A 26,285-nucleotide genomic window follows, 5' to 3' on the forward strand; every position below is an offset into this window, starting at 1 on the left:
ATGAATAATATAATAATAATATAATAGTAATAATATAATAATATACTACAATAATAATATTATAATAATAGAATGATTATATATGTGTGTGTGTGTGTGTGTATGTAATGTGCATAATTCCCATGGAGTAAACAACAAAACCACTGGACCAAATCACACCAAATTTGGCCACAAAAGACATTAGTCATCCAATCAATCCGCATGCGGCAGCGTGTCAGCAAAAATGGCTAGGCGTGTCAGTGCTGACACACGTGTCATAGGTTGGCCATCACTGTTATAGAGTATACTAGCTATGCCCGGCCACGCGTTGCTGTGGCTTAGTCTGGTGGTGTTGGTCAGTCTACATTAGGTTGTATTTATGCTGTGACCTCCACCCTTCTTTATACTCACATTAGTAGTAGTATTTGAAGTCTGTTACCCTCTTCAATTTTTGTGTTGATTGATAATTGCTTGAGATCCCTGTTGTCTTTTGTTTGTTGTTAATCGTGATGTCTGATTCTGCTGAGTGCGGTTTACATCTTATTGTGGTACAATAGTTTTTTTTTGTTTTGCCTGTGTAGGTGTTTATTATTGTTGTTGTTGTAGTGGTCATGAAGGCTGGATAAGTTAGATGGTACTGTATTGTTTTTTGGAGGCCCAGTGTAACACTGACTGGCCTCTCAACCTCAGTGCCTGGCTGCTTCTTGCCTGTGATGGTGTAGATTGTTATTGTTGTTGTTGTCATTGTTATTTCTGTAATTTTTTTTTGGAGGCCAAGTGTGAATGTAGGGATTGGGAAGGTGGATGAGCACTGAATGGCCTTGTAGACTCAGTGCATGGCTGATTCTTGCCTGTGTAGGTGTTTATTATTAGTGGGTGAGTGGATGGATAGATGAGTGGATGGATAGATAGAGTGGGTGCTCTCCTTGTTTCCTTTATTCCTATGCTGTTCCCTTTCTCTGCTCCGATCCTGAGCTCTCTGATAAGAACACACTGGTCAGAAAGGAGGGTAAATATAACCGGATCAATGATCTTTCTCTCCCTTTTGCTCTTGGCCTTCTGGGCAGAGAGGGAGGGCTCTTATACTTGGCGTTCCTTTGCTTCTCTTCCCTCTCTCCTTCCTTCATTCTATCCGTCCCAGCCTTTCCTGCCTGAGGAGCCATGGAACTGGGTCAGTGGGTTGGATGGCGGGGAAAGGGAGAAGGAAGAGGCCTCTAATTGAAATGCATGGACTCCATGCCATGGGGTGCTGGAATTTGTAGTGTGCATCCAGTCCAACCCCTTTCTTTCTTTTTGTCATGGAGGAAGAACCCACCCAAACTTCTCAGACAGATGGCCATCCAGTTTAGTTGTGTTGTTATAGTCACAATGCGTTGTTGTGAGTTTTTTGGGTCCAGATTGTGGTTTTGTGGTGTGGTTGTGTTGTTACAACTGGGAGGGAAGGCTTTTGTGTTGTGTTGCCAAGTTTCATATTTGTGGGGCGTTTAGTTGTGTTGTTATAGTCACGATGCTTTGTTCTGAGTTTTCTGGGTCCGGATTGTGGTTTTGTTGTGTGGTTGTGTTCTTACAACTGGGAGGCAAGGCTTTTGCATTGTGTTGTCAAATTTTGTATATCTGGGGCGTTTAATTGTGTTGTTATAGTCACGATGCGTTGTTGTGAGTTTTGTGGGTCCGGATTGTGGTTTTGTGGTGTGATTGTGTTGTTACAACCGGGAGGCAAGGCTTTTGCGTTGTTTTGTCAAATTTTGTATTTCTGGGGCATTTAGTTGTGTGCCAAGTTTCGTATTTCTGGGGCATTTAGTTGTGTTGTTATAGTCACGATGCACTGTTGTGAGTTTTATGGGTCCGGATTGTGGTTTTGTGGTGTGGTTGTGTTGTTACAACCGGGAGGGAAGGCTTTTGCATTGTGTCGCCAAGTTTCGTATTTCTGGGGTGTTAGGTGTGTTGTTATAGTCACGATGCATTGTTGTGAGTTTTGTGGGTCCAGTGTGGTTTTGTGGTGTGATTGTGTTGTTACAACCGGGAGGCAAGGCTTTTGCGTTGTGTTGCCAAGTTTTGTATTTCTAGGGCGTTTAGTTGTGTTGTTATAGTCATGATGTGTTGTTGTGAGTGTTATGGGTCCGGGTTGCGGTTTTGTGGTGTGGTTGTGTTGTTGTAACCGGGAGGCAAGGCTTTTGCATTGTGTTGCCAAGTTTCGTATTTCTGGGATGTTTAGTTTTATTGTTATAGTCACTGCGCCCGCAACTTTATCCTTTTATATACATAGATATTTTGATTACTCAACTCTATTGAGCCAATCCCATTTGCTTTCAACTTTGGCATCTCTGGTGCTGTCTCTGTTATGATTCAACATTGATTTGCCTTTCTTACCGTGATGCTCACAGTTCTTCCCACTGTAGCCAGGACAACATTTCCAGTATAGAGAACTTATGACTTTGTGTTTTACTTGGTAGACTGGTTTCAAAGCTGCTCTGTACCTAAAGGAATGGCACACATGAAAAGATAATAGGAAAACAAAATGTGAGTTGTTGGAAAGTACTGGATTGGGCCAACATATGCAAATTCTAACCAGGTTTCAACCTACCCTTCCCACTTCTGTCAAATAGTAGAGTACAAGGAAGAACTAAAACAAATGACTGGCATCTTGTTCAATGTTCAGTATAACCCATATATCCACAAGGGTTGCATTCCCAGATTTTGTGTGGATATGTGAAACCACAGATAATAGTAAATCCTATGAAGGACTTCTAGCCCAAGAATCCCATAAAGTCACCCTGGAAAATCTAGAAAATGCTTAGAGAGGCCATATTTTGTCAGAAGTAGATTTTTGAAACTGATACTGGTCCCTAAGATGCAGTCCCCCCACCTATGAAGCTTGACTGAATTATATTGGTGGTGGTTTGATATGATTACTGTTGTATTAACTTTTGTTTTAACTTTTGTTTTATTACCTTATTGTGTTTTAACTTGTGTATATTGTGCTAATGTATTTGTGTTGTTACTTTTGTAACAATGTGAGCTGCCCCGAGACCCCGCGGGGAGATGGTGGCGGGGTATAGATAAAGTTATTATTATTATTATTATTATTATTATTATTATTATTATTACAGTAGAGTCTCACTTATCCAAGCTAAACGGGCCGGCAGAAGCTTGGATAAGCGAATATCTTGGATAATAAGGAGGGATTAAGGAAAAGCCTATTAAACATCAAATTAGGTTATGATTGTACAAATTAAGCACCAAAACATCATGTTTTACAACAAATTTGATAGAAAAAGCAGTTCAATACGCAGTAATGTTATGTTGTAATTACTGTATTTACGAATTTAGCACCAAAATATCACGATATATTGAAAACATTGACTACAAAAATGGCTTGGATAATCCAGAAATTTGGATAAGCGATGCTTGGATAAGTGAGACTCTACTGTATTATTATTAAGATACAGGGGTCATACAATCATAAACTGGACTTATGATCTCATAATTTTGTAGATTCATTATATTTACGCAAATTTAAACAGCCCCATTCAAGGGTAATTGTACTCAGTCCTCAACAAAATGAAAAACCAATAGTCTTTTTCTCTCCCAGACAAGGTGGCGATGGAAGAAAGAAGTAGATGTCCGTGCACATTTCAGTGTAATGTTGATACAAATTTCTCATCAGAATTTCATGTTTTTATCTGAATTTTCATAGAACTACCCCATGGCCTTCCTAACTATAACAAGCAATGAACACCTGTTTGTGTTCAATATGGCCTTGCCTTTACAATGCTTCAGGCAAAAGCATGATTTGCAAAGGAAACATCTACATTACATTTTCTGTTGATTGGACAGACATCCCTTTGCCCTAGGCAACTCTAGTGAAACAATTCCTGGAATGTTTTTAGTATAGCCATGACATCTCAACAGATATAAAAATGAGAGCCTTCAGAGAGAGCAGACAATGGCTGGACACTATCATGAAACCTCATTAGAAGGGAAAGCTTCCAAACTTACATGATTTTCTGGCAATCTGGAGTCCCATTTGGACATGGCCGCTGTGACTTAACAACGTATTTCTCAGTCTTGCAAGCAGCTATGTATGTGATCGGCCGGGATCGGATGGAGGAACACCAGTTTCTAGGTGAGAAGAGGGGACACTCAGGAAAAATTATGAAAGTAGCCATTACTTACATCTACAATTATGCAAGCATCATTTTGATGGATTGAATCATTCTGCCTTTTATGGGTATATAGCAGGCAGAAATCCACAGGGAAAGCCTTTCTAATATACTACTTCTTTGTGTGGCACTGCAAGAACTTCTAATTAAGATAAATGTGAACGGCATACACAGAGCCGGCCCTAGGTATTTTTCAAGTGTAGGCGAACAGAATTTTGCCCTCCCCCCCAAACCAATCACTGAAAAATAAAAGCATTGGATAAGCAAAAATGTTTGATAATAAGGAGGGATTAAGGAAAAGCCTATTAATCATCAAATTACATTAAGATTTTACAAATTAAGCACTAAAACATCATGTTTTACAACAAATCAACAGAAAAAGCAGTTCAATACCTTGCGGAGGCAGGCCGCAGGAGAAGGAGTTGCCTCGATGGCGCCCCCAACAAGATGGCGCCACAGGCAACTGCTTAGTTGGCCTGGTGGTTTAACCGCCTCTGGGCATACACTACCTACCTTTGCCAGGGGCCTCCATATAAAGAGGTATATCTGTATAAATAACTTCTCATAATTGGGGCTGTAAATCAGGTGCAGGGCTGGCCCTAGGTAATTTTCCAGTGTAGGCAAAAAGAATTTTGGCACCCCCCCCCCCCCAATCAATCACTGAAAAATAAAAGCGTTGGATAAGTGAAAATGTTGGATAATGATGGATTAAAGAAAAGCCTATTAAACATCAAATTACATTAAGATTGTACAAATTAAGCACCAAAACATCATGTTTTACAACAAATCAACAGAAAAAGCAGTTCAATACATGGCAATGTTATGTAGGAATTCACTATATTTGTGAATTTAGCACCAAACATTGAACAGGGATATAGGGCAGTGTGGACTGTATAGCCCCCAGTATTAAAAAAAACCCCTCTAAAATCAGGACAATAAATAAAGAACGTTACTCTGAAAACAGGAGAAATCCAGGCAGTAAACAATCAGGGACAGCTAACACCTCCCAAAAAAAGATTCTCCCAGGCAAGAAGAAGCCAGGCCTTGAAGTCACAGGGCCATTAAATGCTAATCAAGGTGATTAATTACAATATTCACACCTGCTTCAAAGAAGAGTTCTTTCTCCCACCCTGGACCTTCTACAGATATATAAACCCCACTTACCTAGCTTCCAAGTTCCCACAGACCTCACAATCTCTGAAGGCCCCAAAGGTGGGCCCGCGCAGCGTGAAGGCAGGTCTGCGCCAGCTGGAAGGCCAAGCGCGGGCACCAGGAGGCCCAGCGCAGGCACCGGAAGGCCTACCGCAGGTACTGGACGGCTGCCGGAAGGCCCGAAGGAGAAAGAGGTGGGGGGTGGCACCATCCTCCTGGGATGATGGTGCCCCCGGGACGATGGTGCCACAGGCAAGTGCCTAGTTCACCTTACGGTTGAACCGCCTCTGATCAGGTGGCAACTGGGCATATCCCACACAAAAGTCATGCCTCAGAGGCCTGAAAAGCCAGTTAGCTCCAATTTCTGTCCAGCAAGGCCTATGAAATTAATAATTTGGAACTATCCATAATCAGAGCTAGGGAAAGTTACTTTTGGGAGGTACACATTTCTAAGCCCACTTATATTCTGCCATGGCTCTGGCCTCTCAGATAATGCACTTATGACTTTCTCACACCAAACTACTATTCCACTGCAGTCACATTAGCATAGATAGTGGGTACATGTTGCATTGACCACATTTAATATCACACTTCTCTTCAATAGTGCAATTGCACCAATTTGCCATTATGTGATTCCATGATCATGCTGCTGCTCAGTCATTTAGTCGTTTCCGACTTTTCGTGACCTCATGGACCAGTCTACGCCAGAGCTCCTTGTCGGCCGTCGCCGCCCCCAGTTCCTTCAAGGTCAAGCCAGTCACTTCAAGGACACCATCCATCCATCTTGCCCTTGGTCGGCCTCTCTTCCTTTTTCCTTCCATTTCCCCCAGCATCGTGATCTTTTCCACGATTTCCTGTCTCCTCATGATGTGGCCAAAATACTTCAACTTTGCCTCTAATATCCTTCCCTCCAGTGAGCAGCTGGGCATTATTTCCTGGAGGATGGACTGGTTGGATCTTCTTGCAGTCCAAGGCACTCTCAGAATTTTCCTCCAGCACCAAAGTTCAAAAGCGTCTATCTTCCTTTGTTCAGCCTTCCTCATGGTCCAGCTCTCATATCCATAGGTTACTATGGGGAATACCATTGCTTTGACTATGCGGACCTTCGTTGCCATTGTGATGTCTCTGCTCTTCACTATTTTGTCAAGGTTGGCCATTGCTCTCTTCCCAAGAAGTAAACGACTTCTGATTTCCTGGTTGCAGTCTGCATCTGCAGTGATCCATGATCATACTTCCGCACATAACCCCATTTTTCTGTCCTACTGAGATTCCTTAATTTAAAAAAATATTTTTGTGCAATTGTGCAATTTCATTATTAAAAACAAAAAAGCAAAGATATGTATAAAAACGAAAGCAAAAAAGTCAGCTTGGGAATAGTGAGGCGGACAGAGAAGGAAGAGAATCCTGGCCGTTATCACATTATTGCTGCCATGCCAGCATAGAAATATAAGGGACCCATGGCACCAAGGTAGGTAACAGGAACATTGCAGGATTGGGAGGTATTGATAGTAGAATCATGGCATGGGGAGAAGCACACTGGTAGCAGGAAGCATGGAAAACTGGAGGAAAAATGCCTAAAAGTGCCACATTTCTAGGCACATTGACAGGCATTTTGGTCTTTCCTAAGTAAAATGGTATCAGTTTAAAGTATCTGACAAAACTAGGGCAAAAAATCCATCAGTTTTAAACAAAAATCAGGAAAAGAGGTATGTAGATAGGGAGGAGCAGTAGGAATGTTGTAACCTTCCAAGGAGGTTCGCACTCCCTCAACTCTGGTAGTTGCCCATCCTGCCCCACATGAAGATTCCAGGCCATGACTCTAACGTCGTCTTTATGCAAACCCTATGCCCATTCCCCAGTTTTCCCCACAAAGCCAGGATGCAATCTCTCTGCGTTGCACCCTGACTTTACCTTTCAGCATCCATATCAAAAAAGGGAAATGCTAAAGAATGCTCAAACATCCGTACAGTGGCACTTATTTCCCATGCTCAAGATCCTACAAGGCAGACTCCAGCAATACATGGAGCAAGAGTTGCCAGATGTCCAAGCTGGGTTCAGAAAAGGCAGAGGAACGAGAGACCAAATTACCAATATCCGCTGGATAATGGAGGATGCCAGGGAGTTTCAGAAAAACATATACTTCTGCTTTATTGACTATTCTAAAGCCTTCGACTGTGTGGATCATAATAAACTGTGGCATGTTCTTGGTGGTATGGGGATACCAAGTCACCTTGTCTGTCTCCTGAGAAATCTGTATAAAGATCAAGTAGCCACAGTAAGAACAGACCACAGAACAACAGACTGGTTCAAGATTGGGAAAGGAGTGCGGCAGGGCTGCATATTTTCACCCTCCCTATTCAACTTGTACGCAGAACACATCATGCAACATGCGGGACTTGAGGAATCTAAGGCCGGAGTTAAAATTGCTGGAAGAAATATTAACAACCTTAGGTATGCAGATGATACCACTCTGATGGCTGAAAGCGAGGAGGAGCTGAGGAGCCTTATCACCAAGTTGAAAGAAAAAAGTGCAAAGGCTGAGCTGCAGTTAAACGTCAAGAAAACCAAGATTATGGCAACTACACCTATTGATAACTGGCAAATAGAGGGAGAAAACATGGAAGCAGCGACAGACTTTATATTTCTAGGCGTGAAGATCACTGCAGATGCAGACTGCAGCCAGGAAATCAGAAGACATTTACTCCCTGGGAGGAGAGCAATGGCCAACCTTGACAAAATAGTGAAGAGCAGAGATATCACACCGGCAACGAAGGTCCGCATAGTCAAAGCAATGGTATTCCCCATAGTAACCTATGGATGCGAGAGCTGGACCATAAGGAAGGCTGAGCAAAGGAAGATAGACGCTTTTGAACTTTGGTGCTAGAGGAAAATCCTGAGAGTGCCTTGGACCGCAAGAAGATCCAACCAGTCCATCCTCCAGGAAATAATGCCTGGCTGCTCACTGGAGGGAAGAATATTACAGGCAAAGTTGAAGTATTTTGGCCACATCATGAGGAGACAGGAAAGCTTGGAAAAGATCACGATGCTGGGGAAAAAGGAAGGAAAAAGGAAGAGAGGCTGACCAAGGGCAAAATGGATGGACGGTATCCTTGAAGTGACTGGCTTGACCTTGAAGGAACTGGGGGCGGTGACAGCCGACAGGGAGCTCTGGCGTGGACTGGTCCATGAGGTTCGAGACGACTTAACGACTGAGCAGCAGCAGCATCCATCCACAAACCCGTAGAGTCTGTCATCCAACTGCATCAGAGTTGTGCATTTACAGGCTCAACCAACAGTGCCTGGATTTGATGAAAGTACAAGTTGGGGGTAACTCTCTTTGCCATATGTTTTAAGTGTTTTTGTAACCATTGGTAAGAAAATCAATGCTTTTACACTCACAAAAGGCAAAACTCAGAGAAACTACTTTCCTTTGGACTTTAACTCCTCTTATCTCAGCATGACAAAGCTCTGAAAGGCTATATTACAAAGGATGCTTCACTTTACTCTAAACACAACTGCTTTGGCATAGGTCACTAAGTAGGGTGAGTGAGTTCTCATGGGGTGGGCTGTCCCTTTGCATTGTGGAGACATAAATAATCCTTTCTCCAAAAAAAGGGAAGGTGGGTCAACAATAAAACAGAACATAAAATTTCACACAATGCTACCAGCGTCATGCGGGAATACAGAAAGGTCAGGAGGCTTTTCTCCACTGTGTTGTTTTGGGAGATTTGCATTGAAATAGAATAGTGTTTGCTCAAGATTGGAAAGAATCTGCTGCGTCTAAAGAATGACTGGCTTTGCACTGCCAATCTTAGATCTTCAACAGAGGAACTAAAACTCCGATAATCTCCATACATGGGAAAGTTTTTGGCTTGAAACTCTGAGCAGCAAAAACAATAGGAAAAGACGTAAAACATTAGAGTGGAAGCTGAGGTCAGCCTGCAGAGAAAGTTTGTGTGTGTGAAGGAGGCGGAGGGGACAGAATGCTTAGCAACATGAAAGAAACCAAACCAAACAAAAAAACAACACAAGTAGGAGTGTGGACCAGGATGTAGCTACATGGCATTGCCCCCGTATGAATTCTGTCCCTCAAATGAAATTTTCCTTCAGTCTCCAAATTTCTACACAGTGGCGAAGTGTGTTAAAGCACTGAGCTGCTGAACTTGCAGACCGAAAGGTCCCAGGTTCAAACCCCGGGAGCAGCGTGAGCGGCCGCTGTTAGCTCCAGCTCCTGCCAACCTAGCAGTTCAAAAACATGCCAATGTGAGTAGATCAATAGGTACCGCTCTGGCGGGAAGGTAACGGCGGTCCATGCAGTCATGCCGGCCACATGACCTTTGAGGTATCTACGGACAACGCTGGCTCTTCAGCTTAGAAATGGAGTTGAGCACCAAACCCCAGAGTCAGACATGACTGTACTTATTGTCAGGGGAAACCTTTACCTTTACCTAATAACTAAAACCTTTTGTTGAGTTTTTAAAAATATCTATATAGCAATTCAAGGAAAAGTGACAGGAGAAATTACCAATGGAATGCGAATACACAAATATAAGATATCTAAGTGTGAATCATTGTCAGTGTCTCACTCTCTGCAATGCTAAATGTTTGAAGGCTGAACAAAAATGTCGCAGGAGAGCAGAGGTATTATTTGGGGGGGGGGGGGGGTAATGTCCTCATTATGGCTGAGAGGAGACATGATAGCCAAGTCCAAATATGTGAGGGGAAGTCATAGGGAGGAGGGAGCAAGTTTGTCTTATGCTGCTCTGGAGACTAGGACACGGACGATGGCTTCAAACTACAGGAAAGGAGATTCAACCTGAACATCAGGAAGAACTTCCTCACTGTGCGGGCTGTTCAGCAGTGGAACTCTCTGCCCCAGTGTGGTGGAGGCTCCTTCTTTGGCGGCTTTTAAGCAGAGGCTGGATGGCCATCTGTCTGGGGTGCTTTGAATGTGATTTCCTGCTTCTTGGCAGGGGGTTGGACTGAATGGCCCATGAGGTCTCTTCCAACTCTATTATTCTATGATTCTATGATTAGGGAGCAGAACAGCCAAAATTAAGTGCATATATGACCTCATCATGTGGGATAATTTTCCCATTGTATGCCACTTCCTTTCCTGCCAACCTAGCAGTTCGAAAACATGCAAATGTGAGTAGATCAATAGGTACCACTCAGGCGGGAAGGTAACGGCACTCCATGCAATCATGCCGGCCACATGACCTTGGAGGTGTCTACGGACGACGACGGCTCTTCGGCTTAGAAATGGAGATGAGCACCAACCCCCAGAGTCGGTCACGACTGGACTTAACGTCAGGGGAAAACCTTTACCTTTACCTTTACCTACCTATGCCACTTCCTTACCATGGAGCCCATGACATGACACACACCTACTTCTGGTTGAGCTCCATGGAGAAAGGGGCAAGGAAGAAGTGCACACTGCCACCACAGCAAGTAGGCAGGCTTCCCATGTTGCCTTTAAAACAATGGGAAAGAACCGGGCCGCAGACTTTCCCCCCATGGGATGGGGCCAGCAGTGAGTTGGGCAATGCAGGACGTGGGGCAATGGGTTCTCCAGGCCTCCGCCAGGACCCCACAGATTCGTCACAATGTGTGGTGAATCCAATAAGGTAAGGTTTTCCCTGACGTTAAGTCCAGTCATGTCTGACTCTGGGGGTTGGTGCTCATCTCCATTTCTAAGCCGAAGAGCCGGCATTGTCTGTAGACACCTCCAAGGTCATGTGGCCGGCATGACTGCATGGAGCGCCGTTACCTTCCCGCTCACATTTGCATGTTTTCAAACTGCTAGGTTGGCAGAAGCTGGAGCTAACAGCGGCCGCTCCTGCCACTCCCGGGGTTTGAACCTGGGACCTTTCAGTCTCCAGCTCAGTGCTTTAACGCACTTCGCCACCGGGGCTCCGGTGAATCCAATAGCCAATGTGATAAGATCAATCTGCACTTGAAGAGCTGGGATGGAAAGAGGCAGAAGGGAAAAAAGAACAATTCAAGCAATCAAGGGAGTGAAGCAATGTCCCTGTGAAGAGAAGTGGCAGTGCTTTGTCTTTTTTGCTTAGGAAAAAAGCCGGCTGGGGGAGGGCATGTTGGGACAGTTCAGAATTATGCATGGTAAGGAGAAAGTGGGCTAAAACAGAACCTTGCTTCCGTATGACAGTTTTGAAACTCCTCACCTGCCTTCTCCATTGTTTGGGAAACAGATTGAGCAACTCAGCAAGAAGATGGGAGCCTAATCTCACTCTGACGTTTTTAGATGACTTGGAGTGGGACAATTACCTTGGGAGTGAACAATATCCTGTTGGTGCATTGCACCAGCATGATTGTACTAGTGTAACCATGCCAGCACCAGTTGTTCTGCTAGAAAGGAAAAGGCAACGAGCATAACAGCCACAAAATGCCAAAGACACTGGAAGAAATAGAAATAAAAAATAGGCAGCTCAGATATTTTCTCTTTCTTCCAATGATTGGAGCACTCTGTATCTGGGATTAGGTGATTTAAGGAAACAATGAATTTTAAACTCCATAAAATAAGAAGTGAGGTATCCAAGAAAGACACACTTACATCTTCTGCAATGCTTCACAAGGGGATGCTTTGAAAGCTCTCTTCTTCACACACACAAATGCATTGTCACTGCCAGAATTAGCTCCCTTTCTGCTATTTAATACAAATGGAACCACGTGGATTCCAGCTTGGACCAGCTGGGCTTGCCTCTGTTCCTTGGGAAATCTGCCAGCCTCAGGCACAGACTTGTCTTCTTGCAGAGAGAACCAGTCTCTCTTTTTATTGCTTTATTTTTTTCTTGCTTCTTGAGCCTTGCCTTCTCTGTAAAACCTCTAATGGCCCTACAAGTTGAGTATCCTTTATCCATTATACGTGTATAATGAGATAAGCTGGAAATGAGATCCAAGTCTAAACACCAAATGTGTTTATATTTCCTATGTATGTTATACACAGTGTCTGGATGTAATTTTATACACAATATTTTAATAGGTTTGTGCATGAACGAAGGTTTTTATACACTGAAACATCAGAAAGCAAAGATATTACTATCTCACTGACAACTGTGGATTTTAGAATATTTTGGAATCTGGAAGAGATGCTGAACTTGAATTATAACCTTATGATTCTGTAATGAAGTACGAATTTTGGTTTACAGATGTTATGTTTAATTGTGTGTTTATGTTTTAAAAGGGTAAGTATTACAGTTATTGCACCTCAGCACTCAAAGGCTGGTTGCCATGGAGAAGTAGGCGGAGCCAACTGCCATTTAGTTGAAGGAGTGCTGAATTTAAAAAAGAAGGGCAGTCTGTGCTCTGATGGGGCTCAGGGAAGATTGATTCCAGGTTGATGAGATCAAGGAGACTCAATTGTTCATTTTGAGTCGGTTTTAAATAAGTTTGGTGACTTATTTAATGTAGTCTGTGTCCTGGTAAGGAACAGAGAACCTGTGATAGTATATCACAGGGGTGACTGTGGTTTAAAGTCACTGGAAATTCCAAGTTTCAGACTTTGGGAACCAATCCCAGCTGGACTCACAGAGATCCATTGAAGTAATGGTTTAAAAGTAGCAGAGGAAGAAGTTTTAACTACTTTAAGTAAAAGAAGTGACACTTTAGAGAGTTGATTCATCTCATTCTAGTATTGTAACTGTTAATAAGAATACCTCTAAGTGAGAAACAACATTGTAACCACCAAGCTTGTGCATGAATAAACTTGTTATTGTTCTTCCAACATCTAAACCTCTGTCGCATATATTCTAACTCAAGTTACGCTACCCTTTAAAGTAAAAGGTCTCCTCCCTGAGTCTTTGGTGGTTGAATCTTTCCAAATTGGGCTTCAGTCGTTATTAGCTCTTTACAATTCCATTCTAATTGTTATGAATACATCCTATGAAATCTTAAGAATTATCAGCCAGAGATCTCCTCTAGTGACTCCATTGAAAAACTACAAACACCAGGATTTCATAAGGTGCAACTGGTTCAGTTACAATGGAATCACAGTGCTATAATTATGTACCTATAAACAACCTTTCTTTATCTTTTCCAGATGAGACTTCAATATCTCCATCAGCATAAAGATTGCTCTAACCCACTGCTTCTTAAACTGTGGGTTCTGATACCAAATGAGGTCCCTTTAGTTCAATGTTGGGGTCATGAAAAAATCGACAAAAGTCAAACAGTTTCTGAATGCCATCTAGTGGTTGTTTTAGACATTTACATAAATCCGTTTGCAACAATGTGCAGTGTTTACTAGGCTTGTGCAATTTGGCCAAAAGACATGCTGTTTTGGGATCCATTTTCAACTAATCCTTAATTCTGTTTACCGGGAAGTTACTTGAATCAGGAGGAATGTTGCCATTTTCATTCGGCAAAGATTCTGCCCATTGACTACAATGGGAATCTTTAAAGGCTCAGTCCTCAGTCCTTTTAAGGCCTATCTGCATGAAACCTACCTCAGTTTTAGAACCTATTTACACCTGCAGGCCTGCCAGGTTTCAGAACAATTCACCAATTCACTGATTTTTTTTTAGTATTATTTTAAGTTAACCGCAAGAGAGGGTTCTGGGAATTGTAGTCACCAGTTGTGTTCATTCTCAGTCAATCAGAGCAATACTAATTTGTAAATATGGTGCATGAAGAGCATGCCCATTGTTTTAAAGGAAATCCTTATGGGGTGAGGTGTGCATAAAAATGGACAGGGCACATGTTGTCAACCCAATATCTAAATGAGCATTTTCTTTATTGACTGGCAGTTGTTCCCAGGATGGCAGACTAAGAGATGCCAGGAATTAAACTTGAGATGTTCCATCTGCAAAACATATGCTATATTCCTGAGTTGTGGCTCTTCCCCAGTCCATTTGCAAAACAATCTCCTTATGGGAGATTTAGACTGAAGTCAAAAGGCACCAATTCAGAAACATTAGAGAAAGTAGAGGTCAAAAGATGGCAAATTGAAATGGATTTTTGATCTCTGAGATGAGTACCAAATTTCCCCAGCACTGAATTAATGCAATGATAAAATGTTTTCTTCCTTCTGAAAGCATATTTGGTTCCTACATTATCATCACCACAGTATGAGTGCTCTCAAAGATTCAGAAGGTAGCGTACATTTTGCTTTCATCCTTCCACAATGGGATGGAAATTTTGCCAAATCAACCCAGAAGCACTCCTGGGCAGACAGAAGCCAAATCTGCTTAACCTGGGGAGGCAATTAAAACAAAATCAACTAATGTTTAAAGGTGAAGGGATGTTAAAAAAAAAGGGATTTTCCAGCAAGAACAGCAAAATGGACAATACATTTTGAAAAGTTATAGAGGTAAGACAGCAAAAGAAGAGAAAGCAAAAAGATTTATATAGGAGAGAAAAGAGGCATAATCAATAAGAGTAAAGGAAGCAAGTCTATCAACTTATGAGGATCCCATGGATCTTATAGGGTTTTCTTAGCTAAGGAATTTTAAGAAGTGAGTTTGTCAGTTTTGTCTTCTGAAATACAGTCTACAGTACCTGGAATCCCCAATACAGTACTAACCAGCTTAGCTTCCATGACCAGATGGATCTGGTGCCCTTAAAGTATTTCAGCCCTTTCATTACCAAACCCTCCAAGATTTTATGTAACGACAAAAGCCAGTGTGATGCAGTGGTTTGAGCATTGGACTAGCTTTATTTTGCTCGACACCAATATGTGTGACAAAGATTTTGGAGTCCTTGTGGACAACAAGTTAAACATGAGCCAACAATGTGATGCAACATGCCTAAAAACCCAGAGAAAAACCGGGTTAAAAGAGGGATAACGGCTAAATGATGTTTCAGGAAAGTGTGCATTTAAAACCCGATTCTGCAGGGATATACAGTCATGTGAAGATGCACATTTTTTGAGCAAAATCGGGTTTTAAGTGCACCTGTTAAACATGTGCTTTTTAGCGGTTAGTCTGATTCCACACACTTTCCTGAAACATCATTTAGCCGTCATCTCTCTTTTAATCTGGTTTTTCTGTTTTTTTTAGGCATGTGTAGAATGGCCCTTAGGACACAGCAGTTGAAGTAAGCTGATGCAAAGGAAAGAAGAGAAAGGAGAACAGAGGAACAGGACTAATTGGGATTGTACCTATTAAATGGGGGAAAGAGATCAGCAAAGTGCAGTAAGAGAAAGACTTGTTACATATAATTATAAGGAGGCGGGGAACAAATTAGGAACAAAATTAAGCACTGAAAGTGGGGAAAGGAGATGACGAGTAAGAAAAATATGAAAGGAGGTCAACTGAAATTACTCAAGCGTAGTACAAAGAGCAGAGCAGAGATTTTATAAAGAAATGGTAGCTGGAAATGGGCAGATTTGGTAGGAATTGGAACAGAAAGAATAAAAATGTTTAGGAAGGAAGGCTTTTAGTCTTCAAGGAAACATTTTGCAGAGGGGTAAAGGTGATAAGGAAATGGGCAAAAAAACACGAGAGTTGCCACGTTCTCCCTTCTGATAAAAAAATGCCACTCAATACTAAAATGTGATTTATCCTGAGAAAGACATCAGCCACTCTGTTACATTCCTCCAGTAGCATGTTGTGGAATAAATTAATAGTCTTCATTATTATTATTATTATTATTATTATTATTATTATTATTATTATTGCAATACAACCCTTTTAAAAGGCCTGGTTGCTCTCCCTCCAACACTACTTCCAAAAGCTAACTTTAAAAAAAACCCTTCAACCAAAATGCATGTCATCTGGGACATTTGTGGTCTCTAAGAGCACTCCAGAACTTCCATTGGAAACAAGGTGCACAGATGATGGATAACTAATGTGCTTCATTTACAAAGCTATTAGTACTCTGGTAGGAACTTATGAGAAGTTTCCCAGAGTACTATTTACTTTGTAGAATAACCACATATCATATACAGCTTGCGTTTCCACTGGAAGAAAGGTTGAAGGAAAGGATTTATTCTCAAAAGAAAAGATGGTGCAATTATCCCAAAAGTCGCTCCAAACATTCCTTACTTTGCTTGAAATTAGAATACACAGTGGACCCTTTCTATGCACCACTGTTTGGTTCCAGGCCCGCTGGTGGATATAAAATCCATGGATGCTCCAGTCCCGTTATACTCAGTGGCATAGTAAATTAGTGCCCCTTATATAAAATGGCAAAATTATAGTTTGCTTTTTGGAGTTTAAAAATATTTTCAAACTGTGTATGGTTGAATCCGTAGATATTTGTAGATATGGAGGACCAACTGTAATGTCCTAGCACATTGTTTTCACATGTGGAACCTTCATATGGCTCTTTTGTCATTCTGTTATTGGTGAAGAATGAGGGTGAGTGTGGGACTGGAGAAGTATCTGGCCCTGTTTCCAATGTAGTTGCCCAGTATACTCCAGGAAGAAGTGAAATGAACAAATGGGCACATATAAAGAAAGGAAAGGACAAATCACTAGTGAAGAATTCAGATGTGTAGTCTAAGCTTGCATGGGACGTGGTGGTACAAATGGGTTAAACCCTTGTGCTTCTGAACTGCTGACCTGAAGGTTGGCTGTTCGAATTCGTGTGAGAGGGTGAGCTCCCACTGTTAGCTCTAGTTCCTGCCAACCTAACAATTCAAAAACATGCAAATAGTAGATCAATCGGTAACGCTTTGGCAGGAAAAGGCAAAAAGACATTCCAAGCAGTCATGCCGGCCACATGACCAGGAGGTGTCTATGGACGCAGGCTCCTTTGCTTGGAAATGGAGAAAGAGCACTTCCCCAGAGCCGGAGATGAACACTGCCTCCAGGGCCAGAAATGAAAGGAGAAACCTTTGCCTTAGTTTGCGTGTTTGTGTCTGATTGTATCTATATATATATAAAAAGGTAATGAAATTTCGGCCTAGGACAAAACATCAAAACTACACATCCCAGAAACACTAATTTTGGCAGCACAACCCCTCATCCATGCCTCTACGTTCATAAAACAAAAAGAAAAGAAAAATAAAGTCCTAATTAGAGGGAGAGGAATAATTGTTTTTATCCAATTGCTGCCAGTTAGAAGGCTAAGCTCCGTCAGGGGAAAACCTTTACCCTTTACCTTAACTACCACCAATACCTCAATACTTTATTTCCCATACCACCATACTTTGCCACAGCAACGCGTGGCCGGGCACAGCTAGTGTCTTTATAATAAGGCATTGAATGTTTGCCTGTGTCTGCTTATATACTGCTCTGAGTCCCCTTGTGAAAAGGGTGGATGATGATGATGATGACGATGATGATGATGATTATTATTAAAGCTCAAATGAAACTGGCTAGGCAAACAAGGAGCAACAAAGAAGTTGTGTGTTTGTATGTGTGTCCCAATGTTTGAAGCAAGGGCATCATGAAGGAAATACTTTGCTCATGAAGGATGATAAAATGCAAAAGATTATAACAAAAATGAAAAGACAGAATTGTGCTATGCCACACTTGATTAAAATTTGAGAAATTGGCACGAAATTATGACTATTTCATGTCTCTTCTGTCCCATGGAAGAATTGTGATGCACTTTTGTTTTAGCATGCTAATAGCTTATACAGTAGTCTCACTTATCCAACGTTCTGGATTATCCAACACATTTTTGTAGACAATGTTTTCAATACATTGTGATATTTTGGTGCTAAATTCGTACATACAGTAATTACTACATAGCATTACTGCATATTGAACTACTTTTTCTGTCAAATTTGTTGTATAACATGATGTTTTGGTGCTTAATTTGTAAAATCATAAGTTAATTTGATGTTTAATAGGCTTTTGCTTCATTTCTCCTTATTATCCAACATATTTGCTTATCCAACGTTCTGCCGGCCTATTTACATTGGATAAGCGAGACTCTACTGTACATGTTTCTATATTAATTGAAAACCTATTTGAGATTAGACAACCATAGAATTTTAAAAGTATACAATTAGAAGATAAGATTGTTTCAAATCACCTTTGTGACAATCTCCAACTTTTATAATGGTTGAAAACAGTTTGTGCATTTTCCAACTTATCATTCTCATCTCAGGTTCAGGGAACTCATTGTCAAATGGTTTTTCTTTTCCTTGTTGGCAATTGCTATGAAATGCAAAATAACATCAGGCAAGAGTACTGCATTCAGACAAAACCTGGTACTAGTCACAATGTCTGTGGGCTTATTATGGAAAGAGCCTTTTCAGCAGTTATGCCACAAACTAGACAGCATGAAAAAAAGGCCTTCATTAGAGCTTTGAGTGTTTTCCGGCAAAATCAAGCAAGGCAAACAAGCATTTACGACCGAGCATTGTTCTGGCTTCCCTTAGAAGCAAGGCAGTGGGGATTTCTGCATTGCTTTTATCTGCTTCCAACACTTTGGAGAGTTCCTGCTGGCTTCATTTATCATCCCAAGCAAGACAGCCAGAAATGAGAGGCTCCTCGTAGTTCCCTGTTCTGGATGGCCTTTCACAAGCAGGAAAGTCTGGGTGCTATTGTGCGAGATAACACATAACATTTGAAATAAATCTCTTTTCATGGCTTATTTCCTCCAAGCCCAGCTTCTCCTGGTTTGTTTTCCTCATAAGGTGAGGGATCTAGAGACTTCCCAAATGTTTAAAATATATAGACTGAGCAAAAGAAGTATAGTATCATTGAGGGGACATCTCCACTTTCTCCCCACTTCTATACTCCCACTGGATAGAGAAGGGAAAATATATTTTATTTTTACTTTATTGCTTCCCATGCTTTCAAATTTGTCCAGAACAGAAGTCCTCAAACTAAAGCCCGTGGGACAGATATGACCCTCCAAGCTCATTTACCCAGCTCATTTACAATAATCTTAATTAACTTAGCTATTTCATCATCTCAAAGCAGGCTCACACTTTCCATCGAAACACTGGTACGTGGATGTTGGTTAAAATTGTTCTTCATTTCAAATATTGTGTTGTTCTTTTATGGTTTTTTTGTTTTGTTTTTTTAAAATATTTTATTTATAATTTTATCTACACATAAAAATGAGAAAAAAACGTATAGAGTAAAGAAAAAAGAATATATACATAAATTATAAGTACATATAACTATAGAGTTGGACAGACAACCCCCCCCCCCCAAATCCTATATTTATAAATCCATCAAAAACATGGATTTATTAACACAAAAAATAACACAGGGCATTTCGCCAAGAAAATGGACCGATTGGAATAAACTAAGACAATATTTATCAAGAAGTAATATAGAACTTTTGTGATTTTCGCTCACAGGAACTGTTAGACTACAGGTTATACATGAAGACTTGCTGTAAAACATCAAATGTTTATATCAAATGTTTATATGACGATTTATAAAGCAATGCAGAGGAGCTGGAAGTGGATATAGGATTTTATGGCTTTTTTGCACTACAAATGAGATATGTACAGTGTGCATAGGGTTTCATTCATGTTGCGTGATTTTAATTGATGTTTTAATAACTGATGTTTTTAGGTGTTTGGATTTTAATTGTATTTGTTTCTTTTTGGATGTACAGTAGAGTCTTCCATTGCAAGTTCAGCAGCTCAGTGCTTTAACACACTTCGCCACCGGGGCTCCAACTCCAGCTCCAAAGCGGTTTACAACATAATAAATGGCAAAATTCAATGCCTCACATATATATAAAGATGTTGCAGCTGGGATAAAAGCCTAAAGATATACAAAGGGCAATGCATGGCAAAGATACTTTTTACACTACCAGAGTCCAGCTGCTAATCCAGGAATGGGCAAACTTTGGCCCTCCAGTAGGCTGCTACTGATGTCCAAAACACCTGGAGGACTGCAGTTGGCCCATGCCTGGTCAAGGATATCCAGAGGGCACTAGGTTAGTGAAGTTTTCTAATTGTGTGTAAGGTTAGCAAGACACTATACTCTTATTTATGCAGGCCAAAATCCCATTGGCTTTTTTAGCTGTTGCATCACATTGTTGGCTCATGTTTAACTTGTTGTCCACAAGGACTCCAAGATCTTTGTCACACATACTGGAGTCGAGATTAAAACATGAAAGTCGGGTTTTTATACCAAGAAATGTTGCTGACGTGAAGTCATGGTTTTGTTATGAAATATTAGATGCATTTCAGATGCATTTTTTCCTGCATTGTTAATACAGCAGAGTCTCACTTATCCAACACTCACTTATCCAACATTCTGGATTATCCAACGCATTTTTGTAGTCAATGTTTCCAATGCATTGTGATATTTTGGTGCTAAATCCGTAAATACAGTAATTACTGCATAGCATTAATGTGTAATGAACTACTATTTCTGTCAAATTTGTTGTATTACATGATGTTTTGGTGCTTAATTTGTAAAATCATAACCTATTTTGATGTTTAATAGGCTTTTTCTTAATCTTTCCTTGTTATCCAACATATTCGCTTATCCAACTTTCTGCCGGCCCGTTTATGTTGGATAAGTGAGACTCTACTGTATGTTGCATTTGTATTGCATGCAGCTCTATGGACATTTGGGGAGCAATGTTTCCCCTCCTTACCTCAACCTTTTGCTCTAATTTCCCCCACTTGAATCCTTAAAGTGATGTCATTGGCCATTTTAATTCACCCCATACGGTTGCTATATTAGGTATCACATACTTTTTTCAAAATTGGAAGTGATATTTTCAGGGTTTTCAGCATACAGAGTGGAAGAGGACTAGAATATCTTAATACAATCTCATCTAGATATCGGAAACCTAACCTGGCTCTGTTGGCAGCTGAAAACCAATCTATATTTTAATGCATTTTAGTTCTTCGGATTTCATTAAGTTGTAAATGTGCTTGTTGTTATATTATGTTCATTTATCTAGTACTTTTAGGTTAGTTTTATAAGTTATTGTTGTTGTTTTACTTATTGTTTGATTTGGCTTGTTTCGTGTTCTATTTTTATTATGGCATTGAATGTTTACCACTTTGTTTGGAAACCACCCTCAGTCTCCTTGGGGAGATAAATAAAGTTGTTGTTATTCTTATTCTTATTATTTCCCCTCCTAAAATATTCCCAGACAGCACCTAGCTTTACCAAGGATTCCTCAGGCTAGAAAATACTAACCTAGTATTTTCCAAAATGTATATCTCCACAACTGTCTATTTGCATTATACTTGAACTAGCTACAATGACTGCTGCCAAGAAACCAAGTGAGTGTTTCCAGGAACCAGATTCAACAGAGATCAATTGAGGGAAAGAGTAATACTAGCAATAAAAGAAAATGACCCTCATGCTCAACTAGTATAAGCACTTTTACAATGGAAATTGGGGGAAATCAATTTCTGAAATGTTGCCCAAATGTCATGTGGGTAGGGGAGAAGGAGGAACACAAGAAACCAGGGAGTGAAGGACGTCTGGGATATTCCAAGAAAGAGTTTGGGTGCAAAACCAAGATTATGCAGGTAAAATCAAAACAAAAAGAATGTGAAAAATGATATTTCCTGAGACTTTTTTTCTTTTCTGGATAAACTCTCATTTAGGCCTGTAATATACTGTCCAGATAGCTTTTTTCCCAGGCAAGCCTTAACATTTCTTCTAGCTTCACTTATATGGCACAAGAAAGGATGATGTCTAATGTTTGGTCATGTTGATGAAAATGACAACACTAGAAAAATATGAATATTTGTGAATGAATGAATATCCAATGATATTACAGTAGAGTCTCATCCAACACTTGCTTATCCAGCGTTCTGGATTATCCAACGCATTTTTGTAGTCAATGTTTTCAATACATCGTGATATTTTGGTGCTAAATTTGTAAATACAGTAATTACTACATAGCATTACTGTGTACTGAACTACTTTTTCTGTCAAATTTGTTGTATAACATGATGTTTTGGTGCTTAATTTGTAAAATCATACCCTAATTTGATTTTTAATAGGCTTTTCCTTAATCCCTCCTTATTATCCAACATATTCGCTTATCCAACATTCTGCCGGCCCGTTTATGTTCGATAAGTGAGACTCTACTGTAATATCAAGGCAAGGCTTTGGGATGGATGTGCAGGGCCCCCACTCAAAAAAATAAAATAATTTTCATCATGTCTTACCCCATCTCAGAGTACATTAAGCAATAGATATTATGGGTTGTTGTGAGTTTTTGGGTTGTATGGCCATGTTCCAGTAGCATTCTCTCCTGATGTATCGCCTGCATCTGTGGCAAGCATCTCCAGGGGGTTTGTTCAGAGCTCTAAACAACATCTGCTTGCCACAGATGCAGGTGAAACATCAGGAAAGAATGCTACTGGAACATGGCCATACAGCCTGAATAACTCACAACAAACCAGTGATTCTGACTATGAAAGCCTTTGACAATAGATATTATCTTCTGTAAAACCTCAAAATGCTTTATACAGGGCTACCTTTAAGTACAGTTTCAAACGAAAAGAGCTTTCAGCTAAAAGATATTGATTTTTTTTTTTAGTCGTACCTTTTTGTCTTAGGCACCATCCACCATGGAACAAGAACATCTCTGAATTTGAAATTACATTATGATAACCTATGTTTCGAAGCAAATACAATTTGAACTGAACTGAAATTGAAATGGGCCTTGGATTGACAGAGATTGACTTAAAGCAGGGGTAAGAACTGTGTTGCCTACAGATATCCCAGAAGGGTCTTATTTGGCCCTTGGACTCTATCACCGAGCACTCAAAGACCCAAGCAGAAGCAAAATTCAGATCATTGCATTTCATGTTTCAGCTAGGAAAAACACATTAAACTGCCCACTTCAAATGTTGTCAAAAAATAAAAGCCAAAACGCCTCTAAAAATGGCTGGGAATAACAAAATGTTTACTTAAAATTGCATAAAATGCCAGCAATATTGTTCTGTGAAGTCTTGGAGAAAAAGAAAAAAGGCAGATCTGGATCCCAGAGCATACGCAATCCTCTGGTCTAAAGACTCTCCTGTTTACTTTGGCATTGACAAAGTTTAAAAAGTACTGTGTTCATTGAACTTTCTTACTTCGATTGTTGGGTTTTTTTAAAATTATTGTTCTTATCTTTCTATTATGTTTTCTGGTGTATTAATACTCTTATCTTGGGAGAGTAAACCCCCAAAAGGCAGTCTATACTTCTGGTAAAAATAATGTATAAAAATATACATCCGTTAATTGCAGAGTCTAAAATTAACCACCAGCATCATTGCTTTTTAAAACCTTAAATCCATAGGGGATGGGGAACTTCTAAGAGTTTCTGAGCTTGATTCTAGACACATCAGAAAGTCGGCTTCTTTTTTTTAAAAGCAGACAAAACAACTTCCTTATAGCCAGACAAAGTCATCACAAAGGATGAGGAAAACTTATTGAAATATCAGACAGTACAACACCTCCTCCAGACATACATTGAACCACCTGTTGTGATATGATAGGAAGTGGTGTAATGCTCCACATGACCTTGTATGGGAAAATGTCAACAGACTGGTATATATTTATGTATAGTTACTGATGTCTCCATCTGGAGACTGAATTGTTTCCTATGATTTGACTCTCATGCATTGTCATGGGGCCAGTTCCAAAACAGAGAGTTCTTTCATGTGAGGAAATAGGTGAATGCCACATTTAGACCACCACACGGAATGATTTCATGCGCATCTTTTCTGAAGTGTATTATGTGCCCAGAGAAGCTTTTACTGTCCATGGTTTCTTTGTAGGGCAGTAGAGAATCTGTGTTTCACCACTTTAATGACAGGTTCGAATCCCACCCGGGGAGAGCGTGGATGAGCTCCCTCTATCAGCTCCAGCTCCATGCGGGGACATGAGAGAAGCCTCCCATAAGGGTGGTAAAACATCAAAATATCCAGGCGTCCCCTGGGCAACGTCCTTGCAGACGGCCAATTCTCTCAATTCTCTCAATTCAGGTTGCTCCTGACACGAAAAAAATGACATGAAAACCACCATCAACCACTGCATAGATCAGGGGTCTCCATGAAGTCCATTGAGTCGAATGTAGCCCTCCAAGGTCATTTAGTCACCCCCTGCCATAAACTTTAGATTTTGGATCACCATAAGACACACAACAACAACAATCCTATTTGACTATCTCATCAGTCAAAAACAGGCCCACACTTTCATTGAAACACTGGTAGGTTTGTGCTGGTTCTCCATTTTAAATATTGTTCTTTCATATATATCTATATCTATAGGTAAAAGTAAAGGTTTCCCCTGACATTAAGTCCAGTCATGTCTGACTCTGGGGGTTAGTGATCATTTTTAAGCCGAAGAGCCGGCATTGTCCATAGACACCTCCAAGGTCATGTGGCTGGCATGACTGCATGGAGCGCTGTTACTTTCCCACTGGAGCAGTACCTATTGATCTACTCACATTGGCATGTTTTCGAACTGCTAGGTTGGCAGAAGCTGGAGCAACAGCGGGCTCTCACTCCGCTCTTGGGATTTGAACCTGGGACCTTTCGGTCTGCAAGTTCAGCAGCTCAGTGCTTTAACACACTTCGCCACCAGAGCTCCATATCTATATCTATATCTATATATAAATATATACAGTAGAGTCTCACTTATCCAAGCCTCGCTTATCCAAGCCTCTGGATAATCCAAGCCATTTTTGTAGTCAATGTTTTCAATATATCATGATATTTTGGTGCTAAATTGATAAATACCGTAATTACAACATAACATTACTGCATATTGAACTACTTTTTCTGTCAAATTTGTTGTATAACATGAAGTTTTGGTTCTTAATTTGTAAAATCATAACCTAATTTGATGTTTAATAGGCTTTTCCTTAATGCCTCCTTATTATCCAAGATATTCACTTATCCAAGCTTCTGCCGGCCCATTTAGCTTGGATAAGTGAGACTCTACTGTATTTAAATTGATACTATAGTGTAAATGTACAGTGTACAGAGGAATTCGTTCAAAAAATTTTTTCAAACTAGAGTCCCGTCACCCCAAACATTTGAGGACCCTGATTTAGAAGATGGTAAGAAAAGGCATTAGCATCTTGTGAGAAATAGGATCCCAGTGATCTCCATCTTCGGTCACCATCATTCTCAGAAACCACATTTAAACTCTTCATGAGACATCACACTGGCAACGAAGGTCCGCATAGTCAAAGCAATGGTATTCCCCATAGTAACCTATGGGTGCGAGAGCTGGACCATAAGGAAGGCTGAGCGAAGGAAGATAGACGCTTTTGAACTCTGGTGCTGGAGGAAAATCCTGAGAGTGCCTTGGACCGCAAGAAGATCCAACCAGTCCATCCTCCAGGAAAGAATGCCCGGCTGCTCACTGGAGGGAAGGATATTAGAGGCAAAGCTGAAGTATTTTGGCCACATCATTTGGAGACAGGAAAGCTTGGAAAAGATCACAATGCTGGGGAAAATGGAAGGAGAAAGGAAGAGAGGCTGACCAAGGGCAAGATGGATGGACGGTATCCTTGAAGTGACTGGCTTGACCTTGAAGGAACTGGGGGCGGTGACGGCCGACAGGGAGCTATGGCGAGGACTGGTCCATGCGGTCACGAAGAGTCGGAGACGACTAAACGACTGAGCAGCAGCAGCTCAGATACAGCCGACCCTCATTAGTTGTGACCGTTAGCTTTGAACAGTTAAACTATTTCCATGTTTACTAAGTGTTTATTTAAACGATCTTGTGGCTTAATTTTTTTTTAGCAAAATTGACTATCAAACACTTGCTTTTTAGTAGAAAGGTTGCATAAAAATGTAATTGAAATTTTTGCTCACATCTGTCATACAAGTTTTTTTCCCTCTCCACTGTATTCTCTGTATTGATGACTGCTTGGGCACTTTTGAATGCTGTTTTAGATGTCAGAGCCAACTACTACCATTGCTGCTTTTGACTAATTGATTTAGATTAGTTTTCCCCAGCCTGGGACTTCACTGATATTTTGGACTACAAGCTCCATTATTCTTGACAACCAGCTGTGTTGGCTGGGGATGATCAAAGCTCTAGTCCAAGTACAACTAATGAGATCTTGATGAGAAAAGCTCCTTTAGACCATGATACTAATACTTGTTTTATTATTTTAATGGCTAAT

At 40.6% G+C, this 26,285-nt stretch overlaps 1 protein-coding gene across 3 annotated transcripts in view; it reads right to left on the minus strand.

Annotated features, from left to right (window-relative positions):
• The window catches only part of mmrn2 (multimerin 2), a 64,076-nt gene that overhangs the window by 29,562 nt on the left and 8,229 nt on the right, over positions 1-26,285 (minus strand). For all 3 annotated transcript variants that reach the window (XM_062975798.1, XM_062975797.1, XM_062975796.1), the window contains exons 2-3: positions 3,979-4,101; positions 2,350-2,456 (exon numbers count right to left, since the gene is read on the minus strand). In XM_062975798.1, coding sequence (XP_062831868.1) covers positions 2,350-2,456; positions 3,979-4,101 — 230 coding nt within the window. The remainder of the gene's footprint in view (positions 1-2,349; positions 2,457-3,978; positions 4,102-26,285) is intronic.

This window comes from Anolis carolinensis, chromosome 3, assembly GCF_035594765.1.
Source record: "Anolis carolinensis isolate JA03-04 chromosome 3, rAnoCar3.1.pri, whole genome shotgun sequence".
NCBI classification, from domain to species: Eukaryota; Metazoa; Chordata; class Lepidosauria; order Squamata; family Dactyloidae; genus Anolis; species Anolis carolinensis.